A 22,078-nucleotide genomic window follows, 5' to 3' on the forward strand; every position below is an offset into this window, starting at 1 on the left:
CAGCAAATAAATGTTGTACTAAAATGTAAATGTTTGACAATAAATATATAACAGCAATATAGAATAGCTCTACAGTAAACAGTTTTTTGCAGTACTATCTTATATTAATGACCGTTAAAGCAGCTGTAAACAAACAAAAAAACACAGCCAATCTCCAAAGTGGCAATTAGTCATAGGATAACGGACACAGCGCATCAATGATTATCATGTTTGTTGCATTAAAACGTCCAAAATATATTTCAGGCCAAGTGGAGTTGTTGGTAACTAATAATAGTAGTAAAAGTGTAAAGTTGCATACAATGGAAATACTCACTAATGCAAGAAAAAAAACTACCTCAAAAAAACTGTTATCTGTGCTGTTGTCCAGTAACTCTAGTTGGAATTTTCACCCCGATATGGCGGCCGCGCTACCGAAGCGCCATCTAGTGGCTGTTACCAAAAAGCATCTGTTTGAACCCGTTACCTGCATAAAAGACACCTGTCCACACACTCAAACAGACTCCAACCTCTCCACAATGGCCACGGCCAGAGAGCTGTGTAAGGACATCCGATAGAACTGTAGACCTGCACAAGGCTGGGATGGGTTATAGCAGGGGTTCCCAAACTTTTCCATGACAAGGCCCCCCAAATACCACTAGGTTCTGGCCAAGGCCCCCCTTTTCCATGATGTGTTATTGAACCCATCGACAATACTACGGCAAATGTAGAAATAAATAAATAAAACATCTAGGACTAGGTGAACATCCATTAACCTTTATTGGTGTTGAAATAATAACATTTGTATGTCAAATATTCACATATCTTCATATCTTGTACAGTAATTTCAACATTCAATATTGTATCTGTGTGTCAGTGAATGGAAAAAGATCTTAACAAGATGGTGTGTGTGTGTGTGTATGTGTGAGAGAGAGAGAGAGAAAGAGAGAGAGAGTGTGTGTGTGTGTGAGAGAGAGAGAGAGTGTGTGTGTATATGTGTGTGTGTGTGTGTGTGTGTGTGTGTGTGTGAGAGAGAGAGAGAGAGAGAGCATATTAATGGGATGGGTGGGCCTGGTGGCTCCTACACAGTTTGTAAAGCCTGGGCTTTATGTCCGTCAGTGCAACACGCATGTCACTCTCCACATTATTTAGACGTGCTCTGTGTTTTGTTTTAAGTACTTTTAAAGTTGAAAATCCCGACTCACACAAATAAGTGGTTGCAAAAGGAAGAAGGCATTTCAGAGCACTCTCAGCTAGGATGGGAAAGTCATTTCTTACATAAATCCAGTAGTTAGAGAGGGAAAGAGACTCAAATTTAGTTTTTAAATCCCATGAGGTAGTCAATGTGCGCGCGCAATGTGAAGTACTCGCGCAATGTGAAAGGAAGCCAAAAACGATGCCCTCAAGGCTCTCTCAGGGACAGTAGCTTGCTGCACGAATGTTGCTGCCTGCCTGGTCAAATGTTCTTCCTTTCTTTTAAAAAAGTCGATTGGTTTTTCGGCCTCTGCTGGGTGCTTCAGGTTCAGGTGACGTTGAAGTTTCGATGGTTTTAAGCATTCGTTGGAGAGGATCTCGAGGCAGAGAACGCATTTGGGGCACTCATGTCCATTTTTCTGCGTGAAGCAGGTAAATATATACTTCATGCGTCATACCTACGAGTCTTACTCGGCCAGGAGTTCGTTTTCTGATTTTTTTTTATCTGAGGTTTCGATAGCTGGCTCGTCAGGTTTTTTTCCTTTTGAAAAATCTATCCATTTTGATAGAGCTAGCCAGCTAAATAGCTGAACAGCTGAGCACTGGCGGTTGTTACCAAGGCTACACTGACAGATAACGTGATGGCGTACCAGCCAATCAAAAAGATTAGCATTAAAAGTTTAATGTTCAGATATGCGACAAATTATTATAATGCTATTTCATTATAATATTTATAATATATATTTTGTATTTTTTTTAAATGTTTATAAAATCTATAATTTTTTTTTGCTTACATTTTTTTCTTCCAACTTGCTGCGGCCCCCCTAGCGCCCCCTGGCGGCCCCCCAGGGGGCCGCGGCCCCCACTTTGAAAACCACTGGGTTATAGGACAATAGACAAGCAGCTTGGTGAGAAGGCAACAACGGGTGGCGCAATCTTTAGAAAATGGAAAAAGTTCAAGATGACGGCCAATCTCCCTCGTTCATGGGGCTCCATGCAAGATCTCACCTCGTGGGGCATCAATGATCATGAGGAAGGTGATCAATGGTCAATGACCTGTAGAGAGCTGGGACTGGGAGCACATCTCAAAGAAAACCATTTGTAACACACTACGCCATCATGGATTAAAATCCTGCAGAGCACACAAGCCAGCGCATGTCCAGGCCTGTCCAAAGTTTGCCAATGAACATCTGGATGATCCAGAGGAGGAATGGGAGAAGGTCATGTGGTCTAATGACAAAAATTGAGCTTTTTGCTCTAAACTCCACTCGCCGTGTTTGGAGGAAGGAGAATACCACCCCAACCGTGAAGCATGGAGGGTGAAATATCATTCTTTGGGGATGCCTTTCTGAAAAAGGGGACAGTTCGACTGCACCGTATTGAGGGAGGATGGATGGGGTCATGTATTGCGAGATGTTGGCCAACAACCTCCTTCCCTCAGGAGAATTGAAGATGGGTCGTGGCTGGGTATTCCAGCTGAACAACGACCAGAAACACACAGCCAGGGCAACTAAGGAGTGGCTCTGTAAGAAGCATTTCAAGGTCCTGGAGTGGCCTAGCCAGTCCCCAGACCTGAACCCAATAGAGAATCTTTGGAGGGAGCTGAAAGTCCGTATTGCCCAGTGACAGCCCCGAAACCTGAATGATCTGGAGAAGGTGTGTATGGAGGAGTGGGCCAAAATCCCTGCTGAAGTGAGTACAAAACTGGTAAAGAACTACAGGAAACACATGATCTCTGTTACTGCAAACAAAGATTTCAGTACCAAATATTAAGGTCTGCTTTTCTGATGTATCAAATACTTACTGTATGCCATGCAATAAAATGCAAATAAATTACTTAAAAATCATACAATGTGATTTTCTGGATTTTTGTTTTAGATTCCGTGACTCACAGTTGAAGAGTACCAATGATACAAATTACAGACTTCTACATGCTTTGTAAGTGGAAAAACCTGCAAAATCGGTAGTGTATCTTGTTCTCCTCACTGTATGTGTGTTTATACACACACACACACACACATATATTTTCAAACTTTTATGCTAGATGAGATTAATCGCGATTAATCGATTTGACAGCACTTGTGTATATGCGTATACATACACACACACATAATGGTTTGTTATATGTAGTATAAATATGAATTATACTGATTTTAATTTACTGTTTTGGAGGAATTGTCATGAAAATGTTTTCTTTATGCAGAATATAATTTCTTAAATTTTTCTGTTGATTTCGGGGCGAAATATGACCTGGACAGTTCTTCGTGAATTCTGTCCAAATCCAAGTGGATATTTGAATGGAGCACAATTCACTATATAACACACCATGACAACACTGATGAGTTACGAGTTACGCCATCCCAGTAGTAATGCACATAAACACATGTAAACACGATTCAGAGTGCAAACTTTTCATTAAAATATAGAGTTAGGGTTTAATTAATGATACAAACCCACGATATGTAACACCTCAAAGCAGCAAATTGGCACAAAGTCAGAGAAGTAAGACAGCACAGAAAATAAAAACCCGTCTCCAAAAATAAATAAAGAATTAGAATAAATATCTCAATAAATATATAAACAGGTAATATTTTCCATTGATTACTTTTCAAACTAATAGACACATACATGTTAAAATATGCACATTGGCAGAAATAAACAACCCGAAAAAAGAAAATGAGTATTTAGGTACATCGTTACTTAGAAATTATAGGTTATTGGTTAAATAAATCAAAAGGCACATTTATTAATAGGATGTATGACTAGGGCCCTCTAGGGTGGTCTCATCTCTCAAAGTTCTCTTTTGACCGGTGCTCTTTTTTGGGTCTTTTTGTGTTTCTCTACTATTCAGCCCATAAAGAGTGAGTGAGTGAGTTAGTGAGAGTGTGTGTGTGTGTGAGTGCAAGAGAATAATTCACGTCTTTGAAAATGGATTGAAATGAGTCCAAATGGACAATGATATGCAATGCATGTTTGTAGTAGATTGAATGGTCCAGTGGTTCATCCTGCTGTAAAACCCTTTTCTTTTAAAGTGACTCTAATGAGCAGTTAATACAACGTTGATTCCTTCGTAACTTGGAGAAACCTCTTGGAATTGGACATTAGTTCTTCCCCATGATCGATGTCATAATTTAGTCGTCGTCCAAAATTGACTTCAGGGCTGTGTCCGATTCCCTAACTAACTCCTCATGACTAGCAGCGAGGTAAGACAAGTTTAGCGGAGTTGAAATAGCAGCTTTGAGATAATTTAAAGCAATGTTACTTAACACTTTGAGGTCCAAACCGTTACGCCAGTTAGTGTTTGAACAATTTAGATGGGCTTTAACTAGGCAACAAGTTCATTTGTCTGTCCACAGTGAAAATGAAAAGAAAGTGTAACACAATCACAGCCAATCAGAACACATTTGATGATTTTGGACCAATGGGACTTTACTGGGGGTGGGGCTAACTGCGTGAGGTGAGTACTTCTCTTGTTGCCATACTAACAGATAAAGTTAAAAGTGTTGTGTCTCACACAACAGTCCTTTCTTTTATTCTTTACTTCTGACTAATAATAACAACTAATTTGCACTGTATTTTTGGTGTCGTGTACAACTACATTTCAAGGCCTCGGTTTACATTTGCTGTGCAAATGTTCGGCAGATTCAGGACTAGATTATCTCTTCACTTTTTTTGGTCTGTCTTTTAAATATAGGCCACATTCTCAGTTGTTGGCAAGTTAAACCCAACTATACTCTTAACAGAAGAATGAGCATGTATGTGTCCATATGTGGTGAAAGTGGTGGTTTTGGTGAAACTGCCCTCGATCAGACCGTTCACGTTCCCTGTCCTCGAACAACTAAAAGTGGTACAACATCAAAATGTTCTCCTTCACAAATATGTTCTGGCCGAACGTGCGTGAAAAACCTAGCGCAAAGACCATATACAAAACCTCACCACAGCACACAGTCCCCAAAATAAGTCTCTTTCTCTATTTGCCTTACTCTCCTCTGGACATTGAGGTAAAACTCATCAACTTAGAGGTACGAGGGGAGTGTATTTGTTAAATCAATTGCAAAAAGTTCAAGTAAAATAAGATACTCAAAATAGGTCTGATAACATTATCTATAAACATTTCATATTTTCTCCCTAAATTTAAAAAAAAAACAGAACCCAAGAGAAAAGAAAACTAACAAATGTTTACACGTCACTGAACCCCATTCACTCCCCACCTCCCGGAGACGACCCCTGACCCCAACCACCAGCAAATCAGAGAGCAACCTCCCCGAACCCATGCACCCACCGCCGGTACGAGCGAGAAGGGTCCGAGCGCGGAATAGAAAGAGCGGAATGCAGCAGACGGATATTGTCGTGAAGGTTTACGTAGGAGATCTGGCTCTGCGGCTGCTCCCGTCCCGTCGCAATAAGCCCCGCCCACACGCCCTCCCCCCGCTCAGGCCTCATCGCACGGCCTTGTGCTTCCCTCCGCAGCAGCCGCATCTCTCCCCACAGCGCAGGCATGCGTGCAGGGGCAGGTAGCAGCACATGCAGGGCACGAAAAGAGACAGCACCAGCAGCGCCGTCCAGCGGGCACAGCACAGCGGGTGCGGCCCGCCGCCCATCGAGTCCTCGCACGAGCACGGCTCCCAGAACTCGCCCTCGGAGTCCGACATGCAGTGGTAGAGCAGGCTCTCTGCGCACCACACGCACGTCCACTGGCGCAGGCAGTGTAGCGCCGGGTCCGGGGCGTCCCGGCAGCGGCCCCGTCCGTTCTCGGAGGCGCTGAAGACGGAGCGGCAGTACACGCAGCGGGACGAGCAGGAGGAGGAGCCCTGTGGGCAGGAGCTGTCGTCGTCCGGAGAGATGGCTTCCCCTCCGCCGCCCCCTCGCCTGCGAGTCCGAGAGCGTGGCGTGGCGAGGGAGGCGTGGATGCAGCAGGGAGAGGGAGAGCCTTTACCCGTCTCCTGAGGGGAGCCGCTGGCCGACGGCACCCCCGGCACGGCGTTGGGCATGCAGGTGGGCGAAGAGTTGCACTGAGAACCTTTGGTGTCCAGCATGACGGTGACCTCGCAGCCTGTGGTGCCCACGCCGGCCAGCTCTTTCTCGAAGCGCACCACGCAGAGCTCGGTCTTGTCCTGGCTGCCGCTCACCACCACGCCCCCCGTCAGCCCGCCCACCTTGGTCCGCGTGGCGCCGGCGCGTCGGTAGTCCTCGTAGCCGCGTGTTCCCCACAGGTCCTTGCAGGGGTCCAGGCTGCGGAGGTCCCCTTCCTCCAGCAGGGAGATCGTGGGCGAGAGCGGGGAGGAGGCAGGGGGCGCTGTGGGGGGGGTCGGGGGGGCCGGAGGCGGCGGAGGGGGTGCCGGAGGGTTCAACACGGATGTGACTTGGGTGAGCTGGTGCTGGGCGGGTCGGGTGTGGATCTGCGGTGAGAGAAGGGTGAGGACTGAATGTAACTCTGCATTTGTCTGGATCTATTCATTTCTTCAAAAATACAATAAGAAAGCAGCTCTTTCATGACTCATTGACTTAAATACACCAATTCGCATTATTTCTGAATTTGAATTTAATTTTGATACAGTTAAAAATGCAGGGGTTGATTCAACTGTCATGCTATCACGGTATGAAATTCTTTGGCTGTATTTTGAAAAAAAAAAATTTAAATCCTACAAACATACTATTTCTGAATTATTAATTCACGATATTTGTACAAAAAATGCTTTTTATCTTAAAAATACAAAATACATATTTAAATAAAAACATTGTGCATTTTTGTAAATAATTACTATGCTGAGTATGTTCATGTGTGTTAAAATGTTCACGTGTGTTAAAATTTTGGACAAAAGAGTTGACGCATATGTATTATTTTGAATGATTCCTCAGGCTTCATATACAACGTTTGACGCTATCAATTCTCCGAGCGGGGCTGCCCTCTTGAAATACCGCCTATGTAGGTTTAGAGAAGACGCATCGTCTTTGGCTGGGTCATCTGATATGGAGAATGTCTGGAGAACGTATCGCTTTACAACCGTCACGTGACCACAGGCTCGGAAGAAGAAAACGAGAAACTGACCGGACAAGAGTCTCACTCGGTCAGGCTTTCACTTAAAATAGGATAAGAATGAGCATCAAACAGAAATAAGCCGGCGCGCCCAGCTCTTAAAGGGGCCACGCATTATTTCCACACGTTATTTATGACAGTAAAAGTACTCCACAGCGACTCTAGGGGTCGCTGTTTGACAAAAACGGAATTCCTACATAGTGTACCTTTAAAATGACGGTTGCACCGTGTGAAATTTCTAGAGTCATTAAATCTACACCTTTTTTTGTTTTTTTAAACCATGAAATCGACATGAATAGAAAGAGTATATTTATAAGAACTTGGCATGTGTGTTTATGTGTCTTTTCTATCGTGGAAACACCGTTGACCAATATTACTGGAATCACTAATTACTAATTTGTTGGAATCAATCAACTTTCAAGCAATGTGAATCCTTTACCTGGGCCGGGGTCTGTGTCGTGACGACGTGACCTGTCCCGTACGCGAACTCCTCTGTGGAGCGCACAAAACAGGTGGAGGAGGACTCGCTGGTCACAATGGTAATGGGTTTGGGCAGCATCTCTTTTCTGCTGTTGGACGACGACTCACTCCCTGTATGAGACTGAGACAGACTGCAAGTCATCAAACATGCAGAACCACCTAATGCTAAAGCCGACAGGATGTACGCAAGATGGAGGAAATGCGGTTTAGAGATGACTAGTTTGGATTGCCTTGTTTTATGAATGAATCGTTCAATCATGACTATGCTTTGACTTTATGTAAAACTGGGCGGTGTAAAAAGTGACCAAACTGCTAAATAATTAGCAAGATGTTTTGATCATCCAAAAGATGTGTGCAGAGGCTCTACACTTTCTTTTGATATATTGCATGTTCAGATATTCATTCAAACAAAATATTCTGGGGGCCATGATATTTTTGTGAAAATGATAAAAAACGCTGCCAGTGGCCTGGCAACTTTTTTTATTTTTTTAAACGCTAGCAGGGAAAGAGTTAAGAAAATAAATAGAACTGACTTCAATGTCTATGATTACTTTACAGAGATCTAATCACAAAGTACTGTAAATCCAACCCGATCTCACGGGAATTCGTACGAATTTTACGAGGTGGCTAATTCGTAACAATTCGTACGACCTCACTCGTACGAATTAGTACGATTTTGCTAAATCGTACATATTTTACGAATTAGCCAATTCGTATGAATTCGTACGAATTACCTACCCCTGACCCCGCCCCTAAACATAACCGTCACGTGGGTTTAGGTTGTATGAATTAGCCACTTTTGAATCGCTCGTGCGAATTAGTCGTGAGATAGCGTAGGTAAATATGAGACAGACGCGAAGATGAACCAGATACTTTGACGTGATAAAAACACTCACTGCTTGACCATCATCCTCGGTGTCGCCCTCTTCAGGAGTGGAGGACGATGGCGAGTCGGATCCTGCAGGAAAATGTTCAAAATGAGCAAAAATGAATTTCAAGAAAGAAAATGGGATCAACTAAAACACATTAGACATTTGCAATATCCTTTCATGGCATCGTCTTCTCTGTACCGGTACATTTAGAGGCCATAACAACAGGGTTACTAGGTATCAAAACTGACTGACACATACTCAATGTTAACTACATTCATTTCTTTGGCTCCAGCTTCCTGTTCTCTATCTTTTGCTCCTCTGTACCTCTGTCCAGCTTATCAAGGACACTTTGAAGCCCCCTCTCGAAGGAGATGGCATCAGCTGGACTCTGGAAGGTCAGACCAAACTTCCTCTCCTCCACACGCCAGTGATGGAAGATGGGGTTCACCTTGTTGTAGACCAGACCCTTTTGAATGGCGCATTCCAGCACAGGCTACATGAAGAAAGAGAGGCGGGTCACTTGCGCGGCACTCGCGGGGGCGACCACTAAATTGCTACAACTACCGGGACTGTCAATCTGAGGGAACATCAGTACACTCAAAGACAGGCATGAACACACACGCACACACTCACTGCTCGATCGCGTAGCCGTTCTCCGCGTATGACGTACTCTCTCCGCCCACGACCTTCAGAGCTCCGCCCCTTACAAATGATCACGTGACTGAGGCCGCCACCTCCAAGGGGCACCCAGCCACCACTAGAATCGTCACGTGTCATCACCACTGCTCGGACACGCACACTGTTAGGGGAGTAAAAGGAGTGAGTGCACTAGCCAGCTGAGCACAAACACCCACACACTCACAGACTTTGCGAAAACGCGACAGTCAGGATAACATGGAAATATCCTCAAAATAAAGGTAAATGGCAAATTATAGAGACACATTACAGAGACATGGTGTAAAGGAAGTAACGTTTATAACATGCAATATCCACTTAAAGGAGTACTTTCAAAAAAAATGTCATCCAAGATGTCCATGTCTTTCTTTCTTCAGTCAAAAAGAAATTGAGGTTTTTGATGAAAACATTCCAGGATTTTTCTCCATATAATGCACTTCATTGGGAACCAAACGGTTCAAGGTCCAAATGTTTCAGTTTCAGTGCAGCTTCAAAGGGCTTTAAACGACACCAGACGATGAATAAGGGTCTTATCTAGCGAAACGATTGGCCATTTAAAAAAAAAATAAAAAAGTTTAAGTTGCTCTGTTCTGTGATGAGCGTTCGTGACTCTCCTGTTCGAACTCGTTCATCAAAATGAACAAATCTTTTTTTGAGTCATGACTCGAAGGGTCCTGGATAAGACCCTTATTATCGTCTGGCGTCGTTTAAAGCCTTTGAAGCTGCACTGAAACTCTCATTTGGACCTTGAACCGTTTGGTTCCCAATGAAGTGCATTATATGGAGAAAAATCCTGGAATGTTTTCATCAAAAACCTTAATTTCTTTTCGACTGAAGAAAGAAAGACATGGACATCTTGGATGACATGGGGGTGAGTAAATTATCAGCAAACGTTTTTTTAAAAGTGAACTACTCCTTTAAATTAGTGTTCGTCGTAAAAATGTAATTACATTAAAAACAAAATAAGTATTTATTCGTTAAAATTGTCGTTCATAACCCATTTTGCTTCATTAATCTTTCTGGACACATTCCCAAGTGAAACTGAATAGTCAATGAGGAAAAAAAGGCAAGTTGAAGATTATTGGATCACAAAAAGTAGATGTTTAAGTGGTTGGACATCATCGGAAGAAAGGCTGTTTCATACAATGAGCAAGTTATGATATTTTAAAGAAAAAAATTACAAAGACAAACATGTTTTAATTAGAAAGCACTAATGAATTGGCGGAAATTTTCCAGGTACATAGTAGTGAAAATGCCTTAAACACAATCCTCCTTTTTTTTCAACGTGGAAAAATTCAAGCCAGCCAAATGCAGCCATGCAGGATAGTTTGGGGTGGAAAATGGGGTTTGGGGAGGGATCTTTTGCCTGCAATGGGCCCTTTTCACAAACTGTGGTGATGCATTTTAACGGTCAATAGCATCGTAAATCTGTTAAGACTGCTGTTATTAATCTCTCTATATTTTCCTTCTCCTATTGAAAGTTGTGAAAACACTATTGTGGAGTTTTTCTTTTGCTATTTAAGCAAATGAGAGCACACAAAATACACTTAATGTAGTCTCTCATTCACCGCTATAGAAGTTTACTCAACTATGACGACTTGCGCTTCTGAGAAACCCGGAAATGTGAAAAGGGTCAATATGGTTCATGTGATGGTCACAGCTGGCAGCAGACACATGACTGGAGGACAGGATGAAACATGTTTGGCTCTTTTCCTTGCCCACGCCATGATGATGTTAGTACAAATCATTTCAGTCAGTGGTTATTTCAATTTGATCAAATATTTTGAAAACGTTTGAATTAATGTGTGAGTACTTAAAATCAGTCAGAGCTAGAAATGTATCTTCATATTTACAGGTAAAGCTTCATATTACGTGTAGACTACTTCCTCTGACCCCCTCAACATCTTATTTTGATGCCCTTCAGGGGGGATCAAGCCTTCTTTGGGGGGAACCTTAATTCGCACCCTGCTTATGAGTGCTCCACAAAAAGAGCCATAATATAGGCCTAGCCTACATTAAACGTGTAGGGTCAATTTTTATGTTGGTGTTAAAGCCGGTGTTGTAATTGATTTTACCCCTTTTGACAACATCTGCCAGATTTAGCCACTAATTAGACACGCCCCTTCTCCCGCCCCAAAGATATGTCAGCAAACCCGAACTTTCTATGGATTGATTGACAGGACGAGATCTCGTTTCTGATTGGCTAAAAAAATGCCAGGGCCGCTCGACCCTACTAGTTTTGAGATTACAGACAGGTGCGATTTGTCAAGAGAGACCAATTTCAGGGATATCTGTCAGGTAACATGCATTTTATGTGTAATATTTAAAAAAATCGTCCTTTAAAATCATTTAGGCTACTGTAAGTAAGTACATTCTTAAATAGACGCGGGGATACAGGTGAATTTTGATTGATTTCTTGAGACAAGATGGTGTGGTAGGGTGGCGAGGACTGATTTATTGTGTTAAACGGAATGAATAATCTTAAATCACTCCATCATGTGTGCTTTTGTGTATTCCATAAACTAAAGGTTCAGTCTAGAATATATAAACAGTGAAGCACGATTATAACAATGGGAGGAAACAGCGCGATTTTTTAATGGACGGTCACGTGGGCGAGGAAAATCTAATCACACTTTCCGCGCGCACACGGAAGAAGCATTTACGGGCATCGCTCATTTCTGTAGAAAAGTGCTTAACATATCCATTCTACGTTCACAATGACACCAATATAAAACAACAAAGGACATAATGGCTCCATATGTTAATATGAGAGGGAGTAGCGCAAAGAAAGAACCCGTAAATAAATGAATGGCCTGAGGGGAATGAATGTGTGGAGATGATGAGGGAGAGGGTGGGAGATGAAGAGTTATATTCCTCCCTGAGATGTATCAATGAACGCGCCCATTAGCCATAGGCCCTCATAGCGGTTTTCCAGTCCGACAAGCTCCATTACAATAAACGCTATGAAATCACATCCATTTTGATTCAGAGCCCCATTTGTATTATTTTGAGCGTTTTCCGTTATTATAAGCGATTGCACCGTCATATCGTCCGATCGACTCGCGTTCACGCGCACTCATTCGTTCATCCCGCTGTTTTATGAATGAATAAAACTACATATATGCTACAGCACAGCGAATTCAATGGGCAAATGAGTGGGTGAAAGGAGGATGTGGACAAGAAGAAGAAGAATAAGAAGAGAAGCGCTGGGGGGGAGGGGGAGACATGAAGAGGAGGAGGGGGGTGAGAGAAAAATCACATTTCATTCATAAAGTTTGGCTTTAAAAATCATAATGAAACTCGAGACGCGTTGATAAAAGCATCCCTCCGCGCCTCCATCCCGCCAATGTGTTCCCGACGCCAGAAAACTTGCCATAATTCGTCGATTTTCTTCTTTTTTTTAACGACACGTTTTATAATTCATGGATGTATTTGGTGGTTATACGTGGAGCCTCCTCACACATCATCTTCGAGACAAAAAGCCGTCTCTTACTGCACCCTATTCGCGGCATTGAAGGCGTTTTATATAGTGCACTTCAGATAAGGCCCGTTCATTGGCGTTATTCATCAAATGTTGGATGTATATGGAGAATATGGTGTACAGTGTTGATAGCCATAGCTGCGTAATAGTGTTTATGAGCATCTAACATCAGATGGTCTCGCGTGAGCATCTTACAGTCCATTAGAGGTGCTGCAAATCAATCACTCTGTTCTGGTCAAATAAAAATGCATGGACTTACTCGCCCTCCATGGCTCGGTGTTGCCCGCCGCTTCGAGCTGGCTGCCCCCGGTCTCTCTTCTTTTTTATTCCCCTTCTTACCGAACACACACACTTGCGCGCGCGCGTTCTCACACTCATACACACACACACGCGCGCGCGCGCGCGTTCTCACACTCTCGCTCACATACGCACGCACACACGGTCTCTCTTTCACTCACTCCTTGTGCTCGCTGCTGCTCTCATTTTCTTGTCTTTCTCTGTCCACCTTCATATGGTTTCGGATGGGCTCGAGGATGCAGCAGCCATTTTCCACCGGCAGCATCATCATCATCGTCCTCCCTCTCTCGCTCCCTCCCTCCTTCGCTCTCTCACTCTCTCTCTCTCTTGATCACTCCCTCCCTGTCTCTCTCTCTCTCTCTCTCTCTCTCTCTCTCTCTCTACCTGTCTACAGCAGTTCTCACACACTCATATTAAACACACTCGTGGATGGACACAGTGTCCCCGAATGGGAGCTGCATCGGTCCAGCGTTGTAGCTGTCATGACATCTGGAGCGATATGGCTTTAAAAATGTCAATGTGCACTAGCAATAACCATTGTTAAATCTGAAAAGATAGTGACTATTAATGTTAGAAAGAGAACTTTTAAAAAATATATTTAATAGTAACATTGTGAATAGTGCACAAACCTAGTTATAGTGCAGCAGAGCCTCAGTACCTTGGACAGCTCTCATACAGCTCTATACGCCATGACAGAATCACAGCAGCCAGTCTCCATTCATCTCCAACTCCCCATTCATGTTCACTGATAACCCACCATTGATAAACAGCCACGCCAGCGTCGAGCCTTTATTACTCAAATAAACAGTCCGTCTCGCTCCCTTTCAGCAATTTGGGGAAAGTACATTAAGCAACACCACGATAGACCTTATATATTAGCCTACATTAAAAGTCATCATCAATTGAACAACGAATGTTTGTGCGCGAATTTAATTGCGCGGTTTAATTCAAATATGTGACCGTTAGAAAAAACAGCCAGAAAAATGCAATATGGAATATATTTATAATTTCTAGATATTTTTCTTTCATCATTCGTACTAAATATTTATTTCTTTTACTTGTTCAATTAGTCTAATGTTCTATATTATTCTTCTGTAACAGCTGTTCCTTTTTAATTTATTAGAACAATACAAAAAGTTACACATTTACACAAACATCCATATATTAATCAAAAAGTCTAACACTATTACAAGTTCACTTTTAATTGACAATGTTCTCCCAAAAGGGGCTAGTCTTTTGTCTCTGGGGGGGAAAAAAATTAGCTTGGACCCTGAACATTTCTTCTTGAGTTTATATATAAAGTTGTACAAGAAAAAATAACATTAATTTTATTTTCATTGGAATAATAATATATTATCAAAATTAATCATCTGTTTTGCACCTAATACAATTTTACATATCCTAAATCTGTGTTTACACAATTACAAAAAATGATGCACAATAGATTATTTCTCTGTTGGACAAAATAATCACAGAAATAATCAATAATCAACAATTAACTCTTTCAGCTGGATATATACCTTTAGATTAGGTTTAGAATTTATGGAATTAAAATAATAACATAAAATAATCTGATAATATTCCAGTCCCGAAGACAAATGCTTTATCTTATAAAACAGCATTGGTTTTGTATGTTGTAATTGTTTAGCCAAAACAGAATATGGTTCAATATTTATGAAAGTGGAGATGGTTGAACATTTTTTATGCAAAACTATTGCTAGAAAAATGACATATAATTCAAAACTTTATATACATAGCCCATGTGACAACTGACCCCATTCTCCTCTAAAATACTTAAGTATGAACAAGAGTTGCCTAGACCAAATTAAAACCTTCCAGAGAGGAAGAGCCCTCAACAGGATCCAAGATAGGAAAGGAAATTGTGTCTACAACCAAAAAGACACCAGTTTGGGTACCAGTTCAGCTCCACGTAGAACCTGCTGAAATGCTAGAAAACATGCGACAGATCGCAGCAAACTCGAGAGGGTGAAAATAAAGACACAGGAAGTAATAAAGGAAATCCAAAATATAACTGACTTTCCTCAAATTGACTATGCTCTGTCTTTTGTTCTTGTGTCTTGAAATGAAATGCAAAATGAACAATTTCAATTATTTTAATACAAGTGTATTGAGTTTGCTCAACTATCATGACATGCCACGAAAAAAAAAAAACAATTCTACAATATTAAGTTTTCAAAAGAGGGTTTCCACAGGGAAGCCGAGAAAAAAACATTTTGGGTTCTCCAAAGAACCTTTCAGTTCTTAAAATAACCATTTTTCTTGGAGTGAAGAACATTATTTTCCACTATAAAGAACCTTTTATGGAATGGAAAGTTTCCATGAATGCTAAAGGTTATTCAATCATCAATGCCAATAAAGAACCTTCATTTTCAAGAGTCTGGTTAAATATTAACCAGATATGAGTTTTTGCATTAAATATCTCCTGGTTTTCTTTTACAGAATTGAATTAAATAAGAGGCTTTTTCTTATTGTCAAAAGAAGCTTCCCAACAATCACGACAGTAGATGAAGATTGTGAAAGCGCAGGCCCCGGGGATCTGACACCAAAAACACTCAGAAAACCCTTTGCCCTCAACTGTAGGATCTAAACGGGTTGATGTTCCTCCCTCGTGAGAAGTGGAAAATCAGCATGAAGGACGAAAGGCAAGACCACAACCACTGCAGACACTTCAAATACTGACCCACACCATCTAGAATCCACCACTGTGGTTGTCCACATTGGGAGATTAAAAAAGAAAAGCAGTAATACTCTAGATAAATAAATTATCTGATAGTCTCACATGTAGCACAACTACACCCGGCCTTCACAGGAATCAGTGATGATTTCTATTGGAAACGTCAATGTGGTGATACCTCGGCTGGATACCACAATGAATCCATGGTCCATTCATCTTGAGAACCACCTAATCTCAATACTCAACTATGCTCCACCATAGTACTTTTAAAAAAAGGCCAAGAAAAACAAACCCAAGGCAAAACAGAATGAAACTGAAAGTGTTGGTTGTCTAGCCTGAACATGAACCAAACACCATACAGTATCCATTGCAAAGTGACTTCCTTCTGTGATTGTTCAGACAATATATTTTTGATTTAGAAGACCTACTTACCTCTGATAAATTTTTAATTTTTCTTACATTTGAGACAAATACACTAACATATTTCACAGTAGTTCCTGTATCTACTCACACATGCCACTCACACAGTGCTTCAGAAGACATTTTATAAAAGAGTCACAAAAAAAACATTTTATTTATCAGAATTGTCAATGCCTCGTGACAATTTAGGGGAGGGATCATCCCGTTACAGGACAAAAAAAAAAAAACCCAATTAGAAAACATCCGCTAACTTTTAGCTGCAATCATCACACTGTTGCTAGGATACAAGGCAAGGGCAAAAAAAGTATAATAATTCAATGAACACTCCTAGGGCAACAATGAATAAGCAGTGGAGTTTAGCTGATGCTGACATCATCCATCTCAAGCATGCCAGGGAGACACACTTGATAAAAACCATCAAACCAAGAAGAACAACACATGAATATTCAAAATAGGACAGATTAAATGTTTATCCAGTCATTAGATAAGAAATGCAAGAGTGTTATTGAAAACAGATGACATACCCACCAGACAATCATACAGAGAGATCCTGACTCTGGTAGATATTGATATTGAAGTGTAGGTCAAAGCATTCTGGTCTCATCCTCTGAGAGCCATTATTAGCGGCTGTGTCATCCGGTGTCTGAACTGAGTACAGATATAGGGCTACTGTACAATGGTTTTATTTGGATAAACAAATGTGAACCTTTATGTATACATGTGTCTACATCCACACTACACAATCATTTCCAGCTGCCTTGCATACTCGATGACTTGTTGGGCCAGTTCTGTGGAGGGGATGTTCACTTCCTCTGTCTTTTGGTGCTGGGTACTGAATGAGTAGTATCCATCAGGACTCTGGGTCCATCCTCTCTGCAGAGCACAAAAAATATATTAATATATCTATTGATCAAATAACATTGAAGGAGTAGTTCACTTTTTTTAAAAAAACAAAAAAAACATTTGCTGATAATTTACTCACCCCCATGTCATCCAAGATGTCCATGTCTTTCTTTCTTCAGTCGAATAGAAATTAAGGTTTTTGATGAAAACATTCCAGCATTTTTCTCCATATAATGGACTTTACTGGTAACCAAACGGTTCAAGGTCCAAAATGATGAATAAGGGTCTCATCAAGCGAAACAATCACTCATTTAAAAAAAAAAAAAAAAAACAAAGTTTAAGTTTTAGAAGCACAAATGCTCGCCTTGGTCTCTTCTGTGATATGCGTTCGTGACTCTCCTGTTCAAACTCGTTCATCAAAATTAAGAAATCTTTTTTCGAGTCATTTGGTTCATTCAACAAACAAATTGACTTGAAAAAAGGTTTGTTCATTTTGATGAACGAGTTCGAACAGGAGAGTCACGAACGCTCATCACAGAACAGAGCAACTTAAACTTTTTTTTTTTTTTTTTTTTAAATGGCCGATCGTTTCGCTAGATAAGACCCTTATTCATCGTCTGGTGTCGTTTAAAGCCCTTTGAAGCTGCACTAAAAACTCTCATTTGGACCTTGAACCATTTGGTTCCCAGTAAAGTCCATTATATGGAGAAATATCCTGGAATGTTTTTATCAAAAACCTTAATTTATTTTTGACTGAAGAGAGAATGACATGGACATCTTGGATGACATGGGGGTGAGTTTTTTTTAAAAGTGAACTACTCCTTTAAGATTAAACAAGTATGATGAGTACATGTGATTATTGATTAATCATCTGATCGTGGTTATTTGGTGAGAAAAGTGAAATGATAGTGGAGTCAAGCCCCATTCGCACCACTAGTGACAAAGCAATATGATCCCATTTATTTTCAATGGAGCGCTGGCGACAGTGACCAGTGGTGACAGAATGTAGGCGGGTCAAGCGACGGGAGTCAGTTTGACAGTTTACTGACAGTTTGGGGAGACCCTATTACGAGGGAGGACCTGATTTGTCATGACACAGGAAAGACATGACAGTTCCGGAGCGATTTCACTGTTTTACATGATTTGACTGTCTGTAACCAAATGCATTGATATAATAAAATGATGCTTGGGAAAGAATCACTATATAAATGAACTGTTTAGGACTGCTGCAGTTCATTTGACAGATTCTCTTACATTCTGTTGATTATTAGGGACAAGAAAATCTATTATGTTTTATTAGTCAATTTGAACAGTATGAGTGATTATAACTCATTGAATGATTGTTAATTTAGTTAATGACGCAAACACTGAAACACTCTCCAACAGCAAAATGCTAATTCCTAGTCAAATAATTATATCTAGTTTTATATTTAAAAAAAAGCCGCTGGCAGTGTGAACAGGGGACATAATCCAGGGAGTAAAGAATATAAAACAAACTGTTATAAAAGTACAGATACGTCCTCCTTCACTAGAAATAATGATTTGTGGGTTTACCCTATTATATTACAAATAATTGATAAATGTTAAATATGATTAATTTTTAAAGCATTTTTATTATTATATACAATTCCAAGTATAACGCATGTCACATGAAGTTCGATTCAATTGGTCCAGACCAAAAAAAAAATTTGCGTTCACATTGACATTTTTAACATCCAACTTAAAGATACCGAAGGTAAACGCATAGGGTTGTATGATAACCTTATGATATATATAATTCGTAACATATATAACTTCCAAACATCCAAAACAATGCTGTGTTCAGGGCTAAATGCACCTGTTGCATGTGAGCTTATAAAATGTGAAACAAAGTCACACAAACGAAGATCTGCTGCGAGGAGACGCGGTTCTGACACCTGTACCGAACTTGTGATGAGCAACATCGCGACTATGACGAGAAAAAACAGCATTCTGTCCATTTTTTTAATTAGTTTACGTTTATATTTCATTCGAATCAGGGTCTCAGTCCGATGTTAGGTGCGGGCAGATTTCACACGTTCAAATGGACCGCACTAACAGAGCCATAGTCACACCATAGTTTGCTATAATCGAACCAAACATGCCAAGTGTCAACACACCCGTTAATGTGTAAAAGTGACGAACCAAACAGAACTAAATGGTTAATTGCAAATATTTGTATGACAATTCATTCTCAGCACAAAATTCATGATCGTGACATGCCAATGTTTGCCAAACACATTGAACACTTACTTTCTTTGCATATTCAGTCATCTTTTTTGGAGAGGAAAAGAAAAGCACCCGCGTGGCCTCATTGAACTGAATCTGTTCATATGCTTTCTCTATACAACCTGCAATCTCATCTCTACAAACAAAACACAACATATTTAAATGACCAAACAATCCAAAGCAATGGTTCATCTCCTGTATTTAGTATAACCCTACCGAATGGTATCAAGAAGAATGTCAATGAAGAAGTTGTAGCTCTCAGCAGGGATGTTTCCTTTGGCAAGGAAGACCTTGTTGTAACTGCCTTCCATCAGATACTGAAATGAAGAAGCAAAAAGGTAGGAAACAAACATCGTCGAATGAATTCAATACAAGTGACGAGCAAAAAGTGTCCCACACCTGCTCTAATGAAACTGGGTGTCTGATGTAGACATTGGTCTGGATGTCTTTTGCACTCAATCTCTCCAGCTCTGTGTGGAACTCAGACACTCTGTTCTGAGAGAGCAGGAAGAGCAAGTTGAGACCCAGTAACTGGTGCCTGTAGGCCGACTCAGGCAACTCCTCCCTGCGACGTTTAAGAAGACAGGAAAGTGTAACAGGAGCAAAGAAAAAGCCAGCAAAACAATTCAGGGTAAAACATGCTGAAACTGTGATACAAATGTCAATTTACTCTTGAAAGAAATAGAGAATGCAGTGCATGTTCATTGTATGTGTAATGTATATCTAAATATTTACAATATACACATTTGATGACCTGCTACTGTCTTTAATCTACCTTTTAAATGTGGCATTTCATACACTTATATAGGCAATATAGGGTTTCGGCATGACTGCTGTCAGCACAAATTAAAGGAACCTTTCACCCAAAATTTTAAATTATCTTATAATTTGCTTACCCTCAAGCAATCCTAGGTGTATATAACTATATTATTCCAGCTGAACAGTGGCAGTTATATTAAATAATATTCTGGCTATACCCAGCTTTGTAATGGTGTTGAACAGTGCCCAAACTTTTGAAGATCCAAAAATCACATTCATCCATCATAAAGACTAAATAAATGCCTTCTGAAGCAAATTGATGAGGATTTGTAAGAAAAATACCCATATCTAAAACTTCATAAACTATAATCACCATCTCACCAAAGCTTACATCATAGATGAGGTCAGACAACTCATAAACACAGGACCGTCCCCGGAAGCCAGTGATTATGGTTTGTAAAATTTAAGATGGACATTTTTTCCTACTAAAACCCATCGCTTCACTTCAGAATGTATTTATTGAAAGAAAAAAGTAATATACACCAAGGATGGCTTGATGGTGATTAAATTATGGGATCATTTGCATTAATGGGTAAACTTTTCCATAGTGAGTAAATAGAAGATGTAAGACCAAAAAATGTCATTACTTGTAATCAAAGTAATAACACTTAAGCTGAGCCATGTAGCGTTCAAAGGAGGGGATGTCTTTCTTCAGGATGCTCCATAGTGCTCCGATCTCCAAAACATCTCCTATGAAGAAAAAAAAGAAAAGAATACATATTAATAAATGACTGAAGCAATTAAAATGGATATACTAAACACAATCGTAAAACCTTCATAAATAAGTTACTCACTGGCAAGGATAAGTTGCTGTTTGGTTAGTTTGGTCCCAGTAGTTGGTAGAAAGTTCAATTCCAACAGGGATATCTACCAAAATAATCATAATAATAAGAAAAAATAATTCACCACAACATAATGAGAAGAACTCAAATGATACATGACAGGTATATAATATGAGATTATGTTAGAAAACAGAATTAATGACAATATAGTTGGAATCAAGAGAACTATCAATTGAGGGTATTTATTATTCTTAATTATTCAAAACGTAAAACATGAGGTTTCCGAGGAAATTTAATTTGTAAAAGTAATAAAAAAACATGATTATATAAATGAATTTAGTTATCAGTTCACACACGCTGTCATTTTGTTTCACTACTGTATGAATTCGCTGTCTGCTAAATTAGCTAACTTGCTACTTTGGCGTGAAACAAACCCAAAGCCACACTACAGCTCACAAAACTATCAACTGTACTTTATCACATAAATAAGCTAAAACACAGGCATAACTTGTTTGTCGGTAAGTTGAATGGGAATCGACTGGACCGTCGTTCTAGATAGCAGCACTAGCGCTAACTGCTCATCACAATAACCACAGCTCATTTCCGCAGCTTTAGAGTAATGTTACCCTGTTAAATCATCGGGCATACCTTTAACTTGCTCAGGATCTCTCCACATTTATTAAGATTTGGATTCTTTTTATTCCACTCGGCTTTCAGCGTTTCATACAACCCCGCAGTCTCTTTCAACACAGACGCCATGGTGATTCTGCAAAAACGTACGACACCGGTCTGTCAGAATACGGCACTACGCTGTCGTAAAGAATGTTAGTGCTACCATGGAAACCAGGAAACGCGGATTTTTTTTATTGAACTTTTTCTTATTACAATAAACAATAAAGAAAGCTAACAAAGAAAGAACGTATGACAATCTCAAAATGTACAATATAAATATTATTGTATTACAAACCAAGATTCACACCTCCCGCACATCATCCAAAAAGACTTCCTCTGCACTGTTCGCATGACAAGGGAGAACAAATAGACTTAAGGAGCTCAAAACACTGAAAAATAATATAATAATAATAAAAGAAAATAGAGGGACTCAACTCATCCGAAGTGTCACTAAACGGTTATACAATTTATTAGCCTGGGCAACCTTCAGAGGGTGTGACATTGGGTGATACCATTGCTGTTTGGTTAAAGAATGTATAGTAATTATAGAAATATATAGTTTTCCCTTTTAAAATCTGATAACTATTA

At 40.3% G+C, this 22,078-nt stretch overlaps 2 protein-coding genes across 4 annotated transcripts; both read right to left on the reverse strand.

Annotated features, from left to right (window-relative positions):
* Positions 1-5,478: 5,478 nt before the first annotated feature.
* On the reverse strand, positions 5,479-13,324 carry spred3 (sprouty related EVH1 domain containing 3). 3 transcript variants are annotated; one of them, XM_089135332.1, is made up of 6 exons: positions 13,174-13,324; positions 9,193-9,358; positions 8,884-9,052; positions 8,584-8,645; positions 7,647-7,808; positions 5,479-6,569 (listed from the first exon to the last, which is right to left on the reverse strand). In XM_089135332.1, exons 1-6 carry the CDS (start codon positions 13,284-13,286, stop codon positions 5,610-5,612), a joined length of 1,632 nt encoding a protein of 543 aa, XP_088991458.1. In that variant the 5' UTR covers positions 13,287-13,324; the 3' UTR covers positions 5,479-5,609. The 3 variants fall into 3 exon arrangements, with proteins under 3 accessions (XP_088991458.1, XP_039503516.2, XP_039503517.2); XM_039647582.2 differs by having other exon boundaries at positions 12,975-13,258; XM_039647583.2 differs by lacking the exon at positions 13,174-13,324 and having other exon boundaries at positions 7,647-7,818.
* Positions 13,325-16,262: 2,938 nt separating this feature from the next.
* On the reverse strand, positions 16,263-21,627 carry psmd8 (proteasome 26S subunit, non-ATPase 8). The gene is made up of 7 exons (XM_039647585.2): positions 21,467-21,627; positions 20,831-20,903; positions 20,624-20,726; positions 19,617-19,782; positions 19,434-19,534; positions 19,242-19,353; positions 16,263-17,000 (listed from the first exon to the last, which is right to left on the reverse strand). Exons 1-7 carry the CDS (start codon positions 21,575-21,577, stop codon positions 16,863-16,865), a joined length of 804 nt encoding a protein of 267 aa, XP_039503519.1. The 5' UTR covers positions 21,578-21,627; the 3' UTR covers positions 16,263-16,862.
* Positions 21,628-22,078: the final 451 nt, after the last annotated feature.

The sequence above is a fragment of the Pimephales promelas genome, chromosome 10, assembly GCF_988280905.1.
Source record: "Pimephales promelas chromosome 10, fPimPro1.hap1.1, whole genome shotgun sequence".
Lineage (NCBI taxonomy): Eukaryota > Metazoa > Chordata > Actinopteri > Cypriniformes > Leuciscidae > Pimephales > Pimephales promelas.